General features: G+C 55.0%; 2 protein-coding genes and 1 non-coding gene across 3 annotated transcripts; 1 reads left to right on the top strand and 2 right to left on the bottom strand.

Moving 5' to 3' along the window:
- Positions 1-2,467: 2,467 nt before the first annotated feature.
- Positions 2,468-11,020, bottom strand: LRRC20 (leucine rich repeat containing 20). Its single transcript, XM_052800105.1, has 4 exons — positions 10,836-11,020; positions 9,420-9,569; positions 7,590-7,757; positions 2,468-3,075 (listed from the first exon to the last, which is right to left on the bottom strand). Exons 1-4 carry the CDS (start codon positions 10,915-10,917, stop codon positions 2,924-2,926), a joined length of 552 nt encoding a protein of 183 aa, XP_052656065.1. The 5' UTR covers positions 10,918-11,020; the 3' UTR covers positions 2,468-2,923.
- Positions 11,021-11,515: 495 nt separating this feature from the next.
- On the bottom strand, positions 11,516-11,587 carry TRNAE-UUC (transfer RNA glutamic acid (anticodon UUC)). Its single transcript has one exon. It is a non-coding gene; the product is annotated as a tRNA-Glu (tRNA).
- Positions 11,588-11,712: 125 nt separating this feature from the next.
- EIF4EBP2 (eukaryotic translation initiation factor 4E binding protein 2) lies at positions 11,713-15,381 on the top strand. Its single transcript, XM_052799980.1, has 3 exons — positions 11,713-11,900; positions 12,670-12,846; positions 12,934-15,381. The coding sequence occupies exons 1-3, from the start codon at positions 11,762-11,764 to the stop codon at positions 12,963-12,965; spliced, it is 348 nt and encodes a 115-aa protein (XP_052655940.1). The 5' UTR covers positions 11,713-11,761; the 3' UTR covers positions 12,966-15,381.
- Positions 15,382-15,711: the final 330 nt, after the last annotated feature.

Here is a 15,711-nt window from a genome sequence, read left to right as displayed (position 1 = left end):
TGCTTCTCTGTGAGGTCGAGGTTTGCAGTCTGAGGTCCCCTAAAACCTTCTAGCTGGCAAAGCCGCAGTACCCAAGGGAGGTGGGCTGGGGCAGAGGAGACCCTGCCCTCCCTTTACATATAAAGAGATAATTATACATAATTATGATCGTTATCTGGGACCCTGAGAGCTTCTGATGGGGGGGGGGGGGTGGCGTTTTGTCGCTACAGATTTAACAGGAGGAGCAGGTCTGTGCAGCACCCACCCCCGGGTTTCCCCAGCTTTACGCAGGCAGGGATGCGAGAGGATGCCAGGGGCAGGCAGGAGCTGCCTGCAGCGGTGATGGGATTTACTCTGGGCAAACCCAGGCTGCAATTTTAAGGCAAGCAAAGGCATATTTTTGCTTTAAGGCTCAGCCTAACCGCCTGCAGGTCAGCCCTGCTCTGAGAAAGCACTGCAAAGCCTCTGCGTGGGGGGTGGCCGTATCATCCCCCCATCCCTGTGCCGGTGCCCAGCTCGCCAGCCAAGATCCTTTTCCCAACCGCTGGGACCACCAGCTTCCCTGAGGCTCCGGCATGCAAGGAGGCCCTCTCCAGCCTCTATACCCCTGTCCTGGGCGCAGGATTCAGCCAACACGTTGCCAGTGGGGCTTCAGAAAGGGGGGGGTTTGCAGGCATGGGAGAAGGAGCCTCTCGGAGAGGCAAGGAAGCATCGGGACTGCTGGGGCAAGGTGCTGCGGCCAGTCGTCATCAGGTACACCCGCACGAACCACCTTCGTTAGCAGAAGCGATAGCAAAGACTGTAATGAGGTTGCCTGAAACCTGCGATATTAAGCCCGAAACTTTGCTGGACTTTACCTCTTTGGGCTGCAGTGTCTTGCAGCATTAAGCGGGAGGTGGGTGTCCTATGGGTGAAGAATGACGGGCGGTTTCAAAAGTGAGGTGGAAGACGAGGAAAGGAAAATAAGGGGGTGCCGAGCACCTGGCTCGGTGCCGGATGGATGGAGGCATCCTCCGTTCAGCGCTGACATCTTGGACGCGGTGAAAAGGGGACATGGGGGGGCCAGCAGCCGGGGGGGCAATGGACCACCCACCACCCTGCCTGGCTGTGGGAAACCACTGCGGGGAAAGGCTGGGCTGATGGAATAGGGGCTTGGGGGAGGGGGGGGGTAAACACCTTTTTTTACGGATAAAATAAAATAGATCAGGTCTTGGTACTCACCTCCGCCGGCCTGACCTGGCTCCGGGGGCTGCATCGCCGGCATGTGGGCGGGGGGGGGGGGGGACGGGGACCAGTTTGTCCCCGTCCCTCCTCCGGTCCCCCCTTCCCGGGGCTGAGCCCCGGTGCCGGTACCGCCGCACCGGTTGCGGCTGCTCGCCGGCTGCAGCGGAGGGGGGGGAGGTGGGACGGCGGGGGGGGGGTGGACAGCCTCCCATCACCATGGATACCGGGGTACGCACAGGCACCCCCCCCCTCCCCACGCCTGAGAGGGGGGGACAGCCCACGGGGGGGCAAGGAAAGAGCCGGAGCAGGTTTGGTCCCTGGGGGGGGGTCGGGCTCTGCGTCCCCCTCGCCACCCCCGAGGTCCCCACGCTAATGGTGGCACTTGGTGCCTCTCTCTCCTCCAGCTGATGGCTGGTGTCCCCAGCAGTGCTCCTGCCCGTCCCCGGGGGGTGGGGGAACATGCCGGGAACCCCAACACAAGTGGGTGAGGACCCCAGTCCTCCCCCCGCCGTGTAAATGACCCATGCGGTGGGGAAAAGCAGCAGGGTCCTTAGGGATGCTGGTCCTGGCCCAAAGCTGTGCCGCTCAACTCCGGCTCCTCCACCATTTCCAACATCAACAAACCCCCTTTTACCATGGTCTTTTACCAAAGTTTGGCTTTGGCAAGTCTAGAAGTCAAATATTTCCAGGATTAACCATTCCTGGCTGCCCCCAGCCAGCCCACACCATTGGGAAGCGTTTGTCCCTTAAAAACGCAAAGGAGCAAACACAGGAGATGTTTAAACAAGGCATTTTGAGATAACGCCCGGGATTTTTCCCAGGAGTTTATTTGCAGGCAGCCAGCTGCCAAGGGACACCAGTGTGCCTAGCAGTGGCCTCCCTGCCACCAAGGAGCCACACTCCATGGGCCATATCCTGAGCCCCACAGCCCATTTCTTCCTGGAAGAGAAAGCGGCACGTCCTGAAGACCCACAGCACCCAGGAGGTAGGTGTATGCCTCTGGGGACACCCATGCGGTGAGCAGCATGCGGGCACCCACTGACACTGGGTTGCTTTGATTTCCATGATGAAAAACCACGGGGAAAAAAAATTTCCCTGGGGAAATCCAGAGAAATACTGCTCGGGCAGAATCCAGCCAGAGGCGTCAGCCTGAGCTGCAGCAAGCAGCTGTGGGGATCTGCAAAGGGGCTTCTTTAAGGAGAAGACAACTGGTAACTCATAGATTTAGCAAATACAAAAAAAAAACCAAAAAAACCCCCACATGTAACAGGAAAATATTTAATCAGGCACATGGCACATTGCCATATCAGCAATTCAAGGGGGAACCTTACGGCTGCAGGGACATCCCCCACCACCCCAGCCCTGGACTAGGGCAGCAGATGCTCCTCATCACTGGCCACGCAGGATGGATGCAGCCAAGCATCCAACTCCCCCAATTTTACCCAAACCTTGCACTGCGCGCATTCTGGCTCCGCTTCCTCCCCAAGCGCTTGGCAAAACACAAAGCGGGTGATTCCCTGGCTCAGGAGCTGGCAAAGCCATCCCCTTCACGGAGGAGCCCCGCTGCTTGCTTTTTATTAAGGAAAAAAAAAAGAGGGACTGGCTGCCTCACTGCAGGTTTGGGACAGAAACAGCGGTGTAGCAGGGACCGACCTAAACCAAACCACTCTCGCAGGCAGTCGCCCCTCGGGAGAGCTCGCCTGGGCACCCCGAGACCCTCTCAGGCTTTGGGGACAGGCTCCTCCGGTGACAGCAGCAGGTCGAAGGGGACGAGGGGCCGGACGAGGAGCCGCACCTCGGGGCCGACGGGGTTTGCCCGCAGGTTGAGGCTCCGCAATGATGTCATGGAGGCCAGTTTCTCCACCGGCACCTCTGCAAAAGAAAGCACGGAGAGGTGAACATCCACCCCAGCGTCAGCTGCCGGGGAATTCAGAGCAGCAGAGTGGGAGAAAGCCGTGGCTCGATGGGCAGCCCCAGAGCAAACCCTGCTCCTGTCGGTCTCCAGGCTTTTATCGAACCGGAAACACCATCAAATAATATTAAATTATATGAAAATTCAAACATCTTGGTAAGGTGCCAACACCATGATATTAAATGTGGACCCTGCCCTCCAGTTCTCCCAGTCCTAAAAAAACCCTGCTGGGGTGCTAAACTGGTTCAAAGACTTATTCCCTTATTTTATTCCCAGTGTTGCAATGCCCAGGAGCCCTGGCCAGGGTAATGTGAGAGCACATGCTCTTTGCCCTGGCTGGACAGGCTGCAAAATGGCACTCGGCCATTGTCAGACACCCTCCCATTTTGCAATTTCCATAAATTTGGGTGTTTTCCTTTAGAAAGGGTTTCTAAAGGAAACACTTTTTACATGAAAAAAAGGTGCAGGTCTCATGGATGGTCCCAACGTGAATCCACTGAGAGCAGAGGAACGAGATCTATACGAAAACCTAACCATTAAGATCATTAAAAGATGATAGATTTTGCTTTTTGTTACAAATCACAATGTTTTGGGCTTGAAAAGCCCACCCACCTGACTTTACCAAGAACAGTTTCTGTTTAATTTGGCCACCAAAATGACAAGAGCCCTTTATATCCCCAGCACCTTTTTTTTTTTCTGCTAATATTTGGAGCAGAATTGCAGTGTTGTGATTATACAACTTTTAAACCATGAAACTTATTTTATGCTGGAAAAAGATTCAAACACCTTGATGGCTTTTTTTCTTTCCCTTCCAGAGAACGGTGTTATTTTCTGTAATACACATTTTTTTAGCAGCGCATCTCTCTCATAAGGCTGAGCTTCACATGGATTTTTTTATAGCTCTTCTTTATGGTGGATTTGTTCACCGCCACTCCTCTGTATCATGTTGCATTTTTTTTTTCCCCTGCCTTGATGCACAAAAATCTTTTTTTTTTTTTTGATAGATTGTCCTGTTTAATGAGCTTCTAAGGCTATGCAGAGTGATAAACCCCCACTTTGCTTAAATTTAGGGAGTGAAGGAAAGTATTTCAGGGAGCAAGCCTTGCCCAGGGTGGGAAGAGCCCAGGTCTGCAGCTTAATTCTAGGTAAGGAGCGGTGACTCACCCCGGCATGAAGCGACAGGCAGGGCACGCAGTACAGCCTATAGCTATACGGCTGTGCCGGGGGAACCACAAACGCCTCTATAAGCAACCCAAAGCATCACTTGCCGGCTCCCCAATGGATAAGGCACTTGTGTTTGAGCCTGAATTATTCATGCTGGCTTTGCCAGTTAAGAAAAAAAGGGGGGGGGGGGGGAAGGCTTCTTCATAATTAAAGCAAACAGTAATTTTCTCATATCAGGATACGATAATAAGTGAGTGAAAAACCTAGCTCCTTCAGATGAAAGGGCTGCTGAGGCATCCGAGGAGATGGATATGAAAGGGCTGCTGAGGCATCTGAGGAGCTGGGTAATGAACACTAACAGCCCCGAAGGTCTTGCAGCCATGTACAGCTGCAAATTGAAGGGGGAAGGACCCTGCTCAGATCAGCGGAGCTGCTTCCCAGTCACCTTTCAGCATTACCTGCATCCTTTGGCGGCCACGAGCTCCTGCTAACCCACAGGTGGAAACCCACTCACTGGCTCCTCTGCGGCGATTAACAAAGATGCATTTTCCATGCCATTATCCCAAATTAAAAGTGGTTTTCTTTGATGCTCGTGAGGACAAAATTAGCCACAGTTGCCCCCAGCAGTGACCTGCCCAGCCTCGGTAGTGGTCTCCAGCATCCCCCTTGCTGTCTCAACATCTTCTGCATTAAGCCATTCATTGAGGAATAAGAGGAAGGGAAACCAAAGCTTCAGGCACCAAAAAATCCCCATGGACTTGGGAGCTGAAAATGCTAATTTGGTATAACTCTGATTAGCAGGGAAAGAGTTAAAAGCACTGACATTAATATATACATAATTACACTCCATAGTTAAGAGCTCATTGAGATGAAAAGGGCAGTTCATGGCACTAAATGTCTCCTTTTACAGAGCCCACAGACTCCAGGCAGCCATTAATTAATCTCCTTTTACTCCTGTTTCCCTTCAGCTGGAAAACATTACCTACCATCTCCAGTTCAATATGTCTTAGTAGGTGACTTTTTCAGGAGGTGCTTTTAAATGCAGTTTGCAGCCCTGCTATCAGCTCCTTCAGCATCCCTGAGAGAGCAGAGGACAGGCAGGACCAGCACCACAAACCAGACCATCTGCAACATTTATGCTGATGGAGAAAGCCCCAGCCCTTCCCCAAACTCCATCTGCCACCCATAATCTGTAAACCATCCTTTTCTTGCCTACTGGTCTTTTATCTGGAGCAGGGTCCTCAACTCGTTATTGGGTTAAGTGGGATAACCTGGGTCCCAAATTATAAAAGGCAGCTTTTGTGCTACTGTGGTAGCTCCTTCTCATGTTGGGCTGGCTGGAGGTGTGCAGGTATTGTTGCTGGAGAATGACACCTGGGTGAACTTTCAGCTATCTCAAGAGCTTCTCCAAGGATGTGCTAGCTGTTCCTTGTCAGACCCTACTGCCAAAACAGGCTCCTCAGCCAGCTGTAGTGGGTGAGCCGTATAAGCATGCAGAGGGAGAAAAGAGAAGATGGCATCTCCTCCAGCCTGGCCCAAGATCTTCTGGAGTGAAATGAGTGTGAAGGGCTCAAATCCTACTTGGCTGTTACAGAAGAACAAAATTTGTGCCAGTTAAATTCAAGCTGATGCGCTCTCCCCAACTCTCCTTCCCCTGTTGTGCCAGGCTAGCGTGGGGGGAAAAGATGTGTATATAAATACAAGTTTGCAGATAATATAGAAGGGGAAAAGGTGTATATATAAATATAAGCTTGCAGAAAATAGAGAAAAATGCATATATATATATATATGTAAATGCAAACTCCTGTGCAGATGAGCCTGGGGGTATTTGGGAAGGGTTGGCAGGAGTGATATGATCACCCAGATTGTTTCCGTGGAAAAAACGGGCTGCAACACCCCTGGCTTTCTAATCTCTACCTCTTCCCTTTTCAGAAAGTGCACAAAATAGGCTAATCTTACCTACTTCTGCAGCCAGACGGCACCGTGCTTGTTACTAAGATATGTCCCTAACACATTTTAGCTTGAAATTGTTAATTTTGTCCCTGGTGTTATTTTTCCTGAGTCTAATAACTGCAGCTAAGGGGAGCCTGGTGGGAGGTGACTGACCCTGGCAGCTGGGTTTTCTAGCTGCCCTCTCCCCCAGGATTAAGCCAGCTGGGTATAACCCTTGATGCATCCTTTCCTCCCTGCATTTAAGCAGGGGAAAAAAAGCAACAAAAATTGTATTGAGTTCTTGCAGCAGCCTGCTTGCGTAAAACAAGTGGGAAATATGCTGTTTGGAGACCAGGTCCAATTGAAGTTGGCCAATTAAGCTCAAAAAATGATGGAGGGAACTAAGAGTGAGACAGCTCTCTCCGGGAGGTGGGAGAGAAAAAAGGGGTGAGGAAAAACCACATCTTCTGCTGGCTTTTGTGGAAGCAGTATTTAATGTCTTGTGTTTCTACAGGCATGGCCAGGGAGCAGCTGATGCTGTTAATAAAACTTGTGGTGCAAGGAGCAGCTTTCCCAGCAGCAGCTGAAGCCACCCCAGAAAAAAACAGCAAAATTGAGTGGACTTGATATTCGCCTCCCCAGGGATCTGCATGGGCTGTGGGATGCTCCAGCCTGGGTTCTTTGAAAGATCGCTCCTAAAGAAATCCCCTTTTATCTACGTGCAACAGCTGCCCCTTTTGCCCAGCTTTCAGGGACTCCAAAGGCTTCAGCTTTGCGTATGAAAGATTTTCCTCCCGCTGCAGGGTCAAGGGATGGGTGGCTCTTACCATTCCTTTAATTTCTTTTTTTTTTAGGGGATTTTGTAGTGTTACGGCTCCTATTTGCTCTGGGAATTTTCAGGTGGGCTTGTGCCCTTGCTTTGCCTGGCAGCAAACATCCCAGCCCAGCATCCCTGGGGCCGAGTTCTGCAGTCAGGTCTATTTTTTATTAAATCTGGTGATTTTGAGTCACAGCTGGAGTTGCCTTTGAGAAGCATGGTGGATAGGGCGGCTCGAATGGGGCTTGATTTCCCCCTACGCCTGCAACAGCTTCATCCTGGGAGGCATTAGCAAGAGCAAGTGGCTAACGAGGCTCTGTCTATTTAGCATCTCCTCGGCACTCGTGTGTCCCTCCCCCCTGCCAAATTCATGCTCCTTTTGCTGGATCACTAAGCCATCCCTCGGCCCGGCTGCATCCGCAGGGAATGGTGGACCATGAGCAAAACTTCAAGCCGGCATCCCTCCCTGCCCAGGGATGTGGATCGGCATCGCCCCTGGGGAGTGCGATTGCCCCGGGGTGATGCTCATCCTCCCCTCCAGTGGAAAAAGCTCCTTCTCACCTGCAATCTCATTCTCTTCCAGGTCGATGGTCTCCAGGGTTGCGACGGTGGCCAGGGGCTCGGGGAAACGCCGAAACCTGTTGCGGGAGAGGTTGATGGCCCGGAGGTGCAGCAGGGAGGTGACCTCCTCGGGCAGGCGGTGCAAGTAGTTGCCTGCCAGGTTGAGCTCTGTGGTTCGGGGAAGAGAGGAGAGAGGTGGTGGCATGGGGGGGAAAAAGACGGGAAAATAATTAATGCATAGCTTAATTTACAGCCTCTCTCCCCCATGGGCTACCAGGTTCAGCAATGGGATTCCAAGTCCAAAAATGGGATTTATTGCTCATCTCCATGGCTTGCCATCGTACTTTTGCCTGCTGTGAATACCGCTTTTAGAAGCGATATGGTTCTTGGCTTCCTCAGGCTTTCCTAATGAAACCTGTGCAGCATTTTGCAGCAGTGGCTGTAGAAATAAGCAATATTTCTTAGCGGAGTCAGTGCAATTCACTCCCCAATGGATATTTGTCATGGCTTAAGGCTAGTTTACTGTCTTCATGTGCCTGAACCCCTTCTGAGGTATAAACAGAGTGGTGGAAGAAATGTATTTATATGTGAAAAATAATCTGTTCTACAGAGTTTAACCCTCTGTGATACTTTTCCCTCCCCAGAAATGAGCCCCTGTGGGGCCAGGAGCAGTGCTCCTGCATGAGAAGCCATTAGCCATGGGAACAGGAACCCAAATCCTGCTGTCCCAGCACCCTTCTCCAGTGACACAGGGCTTTCTGCTCTATAAATATCCACACAAGCTGCCCTGCCCCTGCTAATACCTGGTATTTATAGGTCCTGCCTTATTCAGGCTGGTGCAAGGCTGTCCCCAGCCCCGGGACATCTCTCGCCTGCAACAGCCCTGCTGAGGCCCAGCATGTTCATCATCAGAGTGATTTGTTCACTGGTGAAGTAAAACCCCTGATGGGAAATGAGACCTTTTTTTCTCCTCGGGGCTTGCTGTGCTGTCTAGAAAAAGAAAATTGATTTCCTTTGCTCGACATGTTTCTTTTCTCCAGCCTAGGGGAGTTTTCACGGATGATGCTCCAAGACAACGTGGAAAGCCTCCCCAGACCCCTACCACGGCGGCACTTGTGCAGTACATTGTATGAGCAAAATATTTGCTTTTAAAAGCTGCCAGAGCCTCTGGTGCTGCTGCAGGCAGGCAAAGCCCTGGTGCAGTCCCCGGTGTTCAAAACCACGGCTCTGGATGCTTGCATGACCATGTTTTAGCAGATTAGCTTCTAGCTGCTTTCACTGGGCTCCACAGGGATGTGTCCCCGTGGCACCATCCATGCACTGATGACCGTCCCCATCTCCTGCAGTGAGTGGAGAGTGAGCAGCTATCACTGATGTCTCATGATGGGGGCTAATTAGCCAGCAGCAAGCCAGCATGCCTTCCGCAGCCTGAAATGCCCCATCTCTGCCATGCACCATTATGCCCGGGCTGCCTTTCCTGTCTTCTTTCATCCCCAGCCCCGTTCTTGGAGAGAGCTGGAGGATGATGAGTGACCCTGCAGCAGCCTGGCCACTGCTGAAAGCAGCTGGAAGGTGGCAGGGCATGAGTTTGGGAGGGTGGGTGAGAGCAAAACCAGTGCCCCCTTCCTGCAAGGACCAGAAAGGGTAAAGAAAAATGGATTTTTGGGGGTCTGAACCTAGTGCTTGGAATGAGGTACGAGCACAGAGGAGCAAAAACTGCGGTGGGGAAACTCTCTGGTGCTGTGCTCCCTCTGCAGCAACCTGGGGGCTCTTTGCTGGGTCCCAGGGGTTTGGAAGTGGCTGTTGTGAAGCAGTGGGGTTGTCCCTTACCTCTCAGCTGGCTGAAGGTGGTGACGAATCGGCTGGTGAGGGACTTCAGCTCGTTGTTTGCCAGGGAGATGCGGTGGATCCCCTCGGTGACGCTCCTCATAGCTTTGTAGATGCCGACTGGGAAGGTCATCAGCTTGCAGTTGGCCAGATCTGCCCGCAGAGAGACCCAGGCACCTTACAATGCACCCCAGCTGGGAAGGAGCAATGCTTGCCATCCTCTTTTCTACCCCTTAATGCTCGATTTGCCTGTCTGGGTGCTGCCACCCATGGCTGCCATTAATCATAGAATCATCTAGGTTGGAAAAGACCTTCAAGATCGAGTCCAACCATCAACCATACCCACTAAAACATGTTCACCTGCCATACTTCTCTCCGTTGCAGGGATCTTTGCAGTCACCTCCTCAAGCACCAAGAGTCTGTTCCCATCAGCAATGCTAAGGCTGTTCTGTCTTAGGTGTGTTCAACCCTAAATCACATTGCAAATACTTCCACGCTGCAATGTTCTTTTGAAAACCCTCAGTCAGCCTGTCCGTGTCTAATAACTTCACAACTTCGGTAATCCCCCTCCCCTATGTCCCTAAGCCCCTGGGGATGGTCGAGCAGCGCAGGGATGCCTCCTCCACTGCTGACTGGGATGGGCATGGAGCAAGGCTTTTCCTGGGCATGCTCCTGGCTGGATTTCCCATGGTGATGGGTGCTTGCCCCATGGCAAGAGGCGCGGAGGGGAAAAGGATTCGCCTGTGCTTCTCACCTGTCGGCATTTTTGTTTTGCTCTGAGTTGTTTCTGTTTCCCCTCCCAGGACATGCCAGGGGATGGAAAACCTGTATCCTGGCCCCGTGATGCTCAGCCCGGGCTCTGCTGCCTGCTCCCTTCCCAAAGCCACGGTGGGGGCTGCATAAGCTCGGTCCTCCCCTGCTTATCGTCTCACTCGGGAGGACATCAAGAGGCTGAGCAATGAAGCTCTGACTCTCAGCGTGCGCCGATTTAATACCCCAGGGTTGGGAATCCAGCATGAATAAAAATGAGCAGCTTTCATCTCTCTCTTTTGATGAACCATGCGTGGGTCTTGAATATTAGCTAGAAATGGGAAAACTGCAGAAAAACACAAATCTGACAAAGCAATGCAGGGAAAGGTCTGGCTCCCACCATCGCTTGCAAGGAAAGACTTTATCCCTGGGGCATGTCCCGTGGGATTATGTGCCATCGCTGGGAACCTGCTCAAGCTTTGGGGAGGCTGAGCGCCCTTTGGGGGAGCCTTTCCCCTCCCTGGGGCTGCGGGAGCCTTGGGTGCAGCACCCAGAAGGGTGCCCGACAGCTTTTTTTAGACCACAGCAGCAAAAAATAGAGCCCTGCTCCCGGATACCTGATCCTTCTCCGGGCCCCGAGCGGGAGCCGAGCCGGAGTGCCGGGCTTACCAAGGGAATCCGTTTTGTTCTCCACCGTGTCGTTCACCTTCCTGGCCACCCGGGCCACCGCCTCGCCCATCTTTTTCTGCATGCGGGCGCCCGGTCCCGCCGGGGACGCGCTTCGGCCGGGGGGATCCACAGCTGGAGGAAGAAACCAGCCGCTCCGGCCTCTCAGGAGGGGGATGCTAAAAATAACCAGCGGGATCAGCGTTCCCGAGGGAGGGAGGGAGGGAGGCTGTGCTGTGGCTGGCATGGCCCTCAGGGTATGAGATTCCCAAATTTCCAGGATGGTATGTTTGGGATATGGGGATATATCCCCTTTCCTGGTATGGGATATGAGGATACATCCCCTTTCCTGGTGATGTGGGGCACAGGATTCCCAACTTTCTGGGTTGGTACTTTGGCATTTGGGGATGCGTCCCCTTTCCTGGTGATCTGGGGATGGTGTAGCCCTTGGGGCACGGGATTCCCAACTTTTGGGGTTGGTGCATTTGGGATATGCGGATGTGTCCCTTTTCCCGGTGACTTTGATCAGCTTGTCCCCTTCCCTGGCGACTTTGATCAGCTCAGCTCAGCCAAAATGTTTCGGCGGAAGGACTCCTGGACAGGACGACCCGCCTACACGGGGGGGGAAGACAAGATACACCCCCCCCCCCCCAAAAAGAAGAAAAAACCAAAACCAACGGCTCTTCCCACGCCGGGAGTCGAACCCGGGCCGCCTGGGTGAAAGCCAGGAATCCTCACCGCTAGACCACGTGGGAGGGCGCGGGCAGCGGCCCCCGCGCCTGCCCCCTGCCGGCGGCGGGCGGAGCGCGGTTGCGCGGCGGGGGCGGGCGGAGGAGGAGGAGGAGGAGGAGGAGGAGGAGGAGGCGGGGGGGGCCGGGGGGGGCGGCGCCCGCTCCGCGCCGCCTCCGCGGGGACAATAGCGCGGGGCCATGTCGTCCGCCGGCGGCCGCCAGCCCAGCCAGAGCCGGGCCATCCCCACCCGGACCGTGACCCTCAGCGACGCGGCTCAGCTCCCCCCGGACTACTGCACCACCCCCGGCGGCACCCTCTTCTCCACCACCCCGGGGGGTGAGTGCCGGGCGGGGCGGGGGGGGGGGGACACCGGACGGACGGACGGACGGACGGGACGGGACGGGACGGGACGGGGCCTGCGGGGCGGCGGCCGCGGGGCCGCGCCGGGGGAGCGCGCCCGCCTCCCCGCCTCTCTAAACGGCGCCTATCGCGCGCCTATCGCGCCTCTATCGCGCGCCTATCGCGGCTGTATATCGCGCCTATCTAGCGCCTGCCGCCCGTTGTCCTTAAGGCTAAGCCGTTTGAGCCAGTGTTTATTATTTTTCCCGGGGTATAACGGAGGGTGCAGAGGGGCCCGGTGGGACCCGGTACGGGGTGGCGGGCGGCGGGCACCGGGGGCTCGATGCCCCGCGAGGTGTCAGTGGCGGGGGGGGGACGGGCTCCGCTTTGACACCCCGGGGTCGGAGCATCCCTCATCCCCGGCAGACGGGGAACGTTTCGGGGTGCCGCATCCGTCGGCCTGCCCGGGGATGCGTTCCCACCCCTGCCGTGAGTTGGCCCGGCCCCTGCGCCCCGGGGGACGGCAGCGAGCACCCAGGGGCAGCTGGTACCCAGGTGCTGCCGGGGGTGTTTATCCAGCGCCGAATTATCGCCCGCCGGGCCCAGATAAGAGCGGGCAGAGCGGCGGCACGCAACCCTCCTCGCCTCTCCTTGGGCCGTGGTGGAGATCCTCGGCCGTCCTGCTGGGAATACTTCTGCAAACGAGCGCTGCCGGCCCGGATCTCCCCCCCATCTTCCTCTCATTTCCCCCCCGCTCCTTCCCCAGGCACCCGAATCATCTATGACCGCAAGTTCCTGCTGGACCGCCGCAACTCCCCCATGGCTCAGACCCCGCCTTGTCACCTCCCCAATATTCCCGGCGTCACCAGCCCTGGCTCGGCCGGCGAGGAGCCCAAAGCGGACGCCAACAGCCTGAATCACCAGGAGGGGAAGCCGTCCATGGGTAAGAGACCCCTGGGGTGGGGGGGGAGCGGGATTTGGGATGGAGGGTGACCCCCCCCCTAACGCTTCTCTCCTTGCCTCTTGCCAGGGGATGATGCTCAGTTCGAGATGGATATCTGAGCGGGAACCACGGAGAGGCAGCAACTCCCCAGACCTGTGCACACCCCATTCGACTTAGCAGGATCCGTCCCGGCGAGTCGGAGGCGGCAGCGGTCCCCACCGGCGTCCCCTTCCCCGTCTGCCTCCCCCCACCCCCCCACCCCTCTTTCCGGGGAGTGTGGCTCTGGCTTCACCCCCTTTATGGGTGACCGGTCCCAGCATGTGCCAGCCGGAGCATCCCTTCCGGATCCGGCCCTATTCCTCCTCCTCCGCCCGCTGGCAGCCTGATCTCCGCCGGACTCCTTTGTAAAACATCCTTTTGCCTCTTCTGCCGCCTCATGCTCCCCCCCCTTCCCCCTCAAAAAAACCCCTCCCGTTACCCCCAAAACCTCCCATTGCTGGCAGCTTGGTAGTCCGGAGCTGCGTCACCCCCCTTTGCCCCTTCTCCCGGAAAATTTGGGCAGCCTCTCGGGAGGAGGGGGAAAGCGTCGCTCCTAAAACCAAGTGCCCACTTGCACTCCGGGGAGGGTTTTTTTTCAGTTCCCCTGGGACCTGCTGGCATTCGGTGGAGGACAACGTTGGCAGTCCGTTCCCTTCGGTGCTCTGGGGGTCCAAGTTAGCCCCCGACAGCGTCGGGCAGTACGCCCGCATCTCTCTCCTACCTGGATTTCTTCTGTCTTGGCCCTTCGACTGGGGGCTGCATACCCGACCCATCAGCCAGGACTCAAAGCGACGTAGCCATGTTTTACAAAAAAACCCTTGCTTTTTATTTTTTTTGGTACTAAAAAGGGGCACTTTACCGGCAACGCTTCTTTTATAGGGCTGGGGACGAGCACCTCTGGGAAAGTGCTTTCTAGTGCTTTTTTTTTTTTTTTTAAATCCTCCCTCCCCTTTTAAAATGTGAATAATACAGGAGCGAAATCCCTCGGTGCCGCTGGATGTCTCAGGAATAGCTGGGCGCCCCGCGGGGGGCTGCAAGCTGAGACACCGCAGGGATGTGACGCTGCGGCCGGGAGCATCGCGGCTGCACCCAGGGCGCTCCGGTTGCAGGGTGCCGGCATCGGTGCCATCCTCTGCTCACTTTTCATGCCAGGGCTTCCCCCAGCTGGGTTTTGCTGCCGTGGATAAAGGGTTTCCGTGTTAAACTCCCCGCCGGCGGCAGCTTTGCCAGCCTGGCACATTGTGGCCATCCTGCCTGTGCCTGGCATCTTGAAACCCCCCCCAGAGATGGGATTTATTTTTTCTCCTCTCTTGGTGCGACTCTCGCCTTGAAGAGCAGCATTGGGTGAGGGCATGCGTGGTGGGGGATGCCGCGGCGGTGCCGTGCTGTGCCCCCCCGAGCCCACCAGCCCCCCTTATGGGTTTTTTTTTTTTTTTACTGCCTGTTGGGAGCCGTCAACAGCTTCGCAACCTTCTCAAGTGCCATTTTTCAGCCCCCACCTGAGTGCCTGCTCCATCCATCCTCCCTCCCTCGCCGGGGTCATCCCCCCACCCCGGTACCCAGCCCCAGGGACCCGTCGCCTGCCGGGGCGGTGGCTCTGCGTGCCAGGGACGGGTACGTCCCACACCGGCATTCGTGCTGCAGGTTTTGTGCACTTTCCGTCCGGTAATTTATTTCTCTAGGTGTGTTTGGCGCGGGTCGGCACGGCGGCTGGTTGCGAGCTCCCATCTTCCAGGTGCTTTTCTCGTGAGGGGGTGGGCTGCCGCTCGTTTTGGGGGGAAAAAGCAAAAAAACAAACCCCAAGGGAATGGGATATCTCTCCCATCCTTTCCCTTGCATGGGTAGCGCTTGGTGGGATGCGATGTGAACGTGTAGCCGGCCGTCATAGGCGCACGAGTGAGTGAGTGCAAGTAGAAATATGTATATGCGTGTGGGTGGGTGGTGATAAGACACACACAAATATATATATTATATATAAATAAATATATTTTCCTTAAAGTGAAGATCCTAGGAGGTCTCTTAGGCCCTCAGATCGAGGGAGCGGCAGGGGCAGGGGGTGAGGACATCCTTTGCGGAGCGGGGACGGCCACTGCGGATGCAGGGACCCGGCGCCCTCGGCACAGCCACTTGTTTTGGGAAACCTGCTCTCCAAGCCAAAAAAATAATAAAAAAATAGAAAATATCCGAGGACAACTTAGCTTACGGACAGGAGCCGGAGGGAAAACACTTTTTTTTCTAAAGGCCCCCTTTCCTGACCTCCTTTCGTCTCCGTTTCCCATCCCAGCGACTTTCTCCCGGTTCTCTTTTATAACCAGGCTCGGGGCTGAAGAGCAGGGAGGGAGTGCCTGGCCTCGCCGGGACAGCTCCTCTGCTAGTCAGGGTATAGATTTGGTTTTTTTTTTTTACCGTCTCTTCAAGCAGGTGTTTGGGAGGAGAAAAGCTCTCGCCAGTGGTTGCTGTTACAGTGAGATCAATAAAGATCTTGGTTCTATTAAATCAAGGTGCTGGAGGTTTCTTCTGACTGTGACTCGGGGCGGGGGGGGATTTTCCCTTCCCTTCGGAGCAAATGCTGCCTGGGCTTCACCCCCCTTGCAGGTCAACCCTCCTTCCTTTATATTTTAGCTTTTTGTTTTGTTTTGTTTTGTTTCCCCCTCCCAAATTCTTTAGGTGAGTTGCTTTCCAAGTTTCCAATTTGGAAAAAAGGCAGATCTGGGCCAAGGACAGTAAATCTGAAGAGAGTTCCTGCCTCTCGCTGGGCATAACTCTTAAAAAGAGCAGGGGTTGGTCAAACCCAGAACCAACAGCCAATGGTTAAGCAGGGGGAAC

This window comes from Harpia harpyja, chromosome 10 (genome assembly GCF_026419915.1).
Source record: "Harpia harpyja isolate bHarHar1 chromosome 10, bHarHar1 primary haplotype, whole genome shotgun sequence".
Lineage (NCBI taxonomy): Eukaryota > Metazoa > Chordata > Aves > Accipitriformes > Accipitridae > Harpia > Harpia harpyja.
The sequence above is the reverse complement of the archived record's forward strand: the minus strand, read 5'-3'. Positions and strand labels throughout refer to the sequence as shown.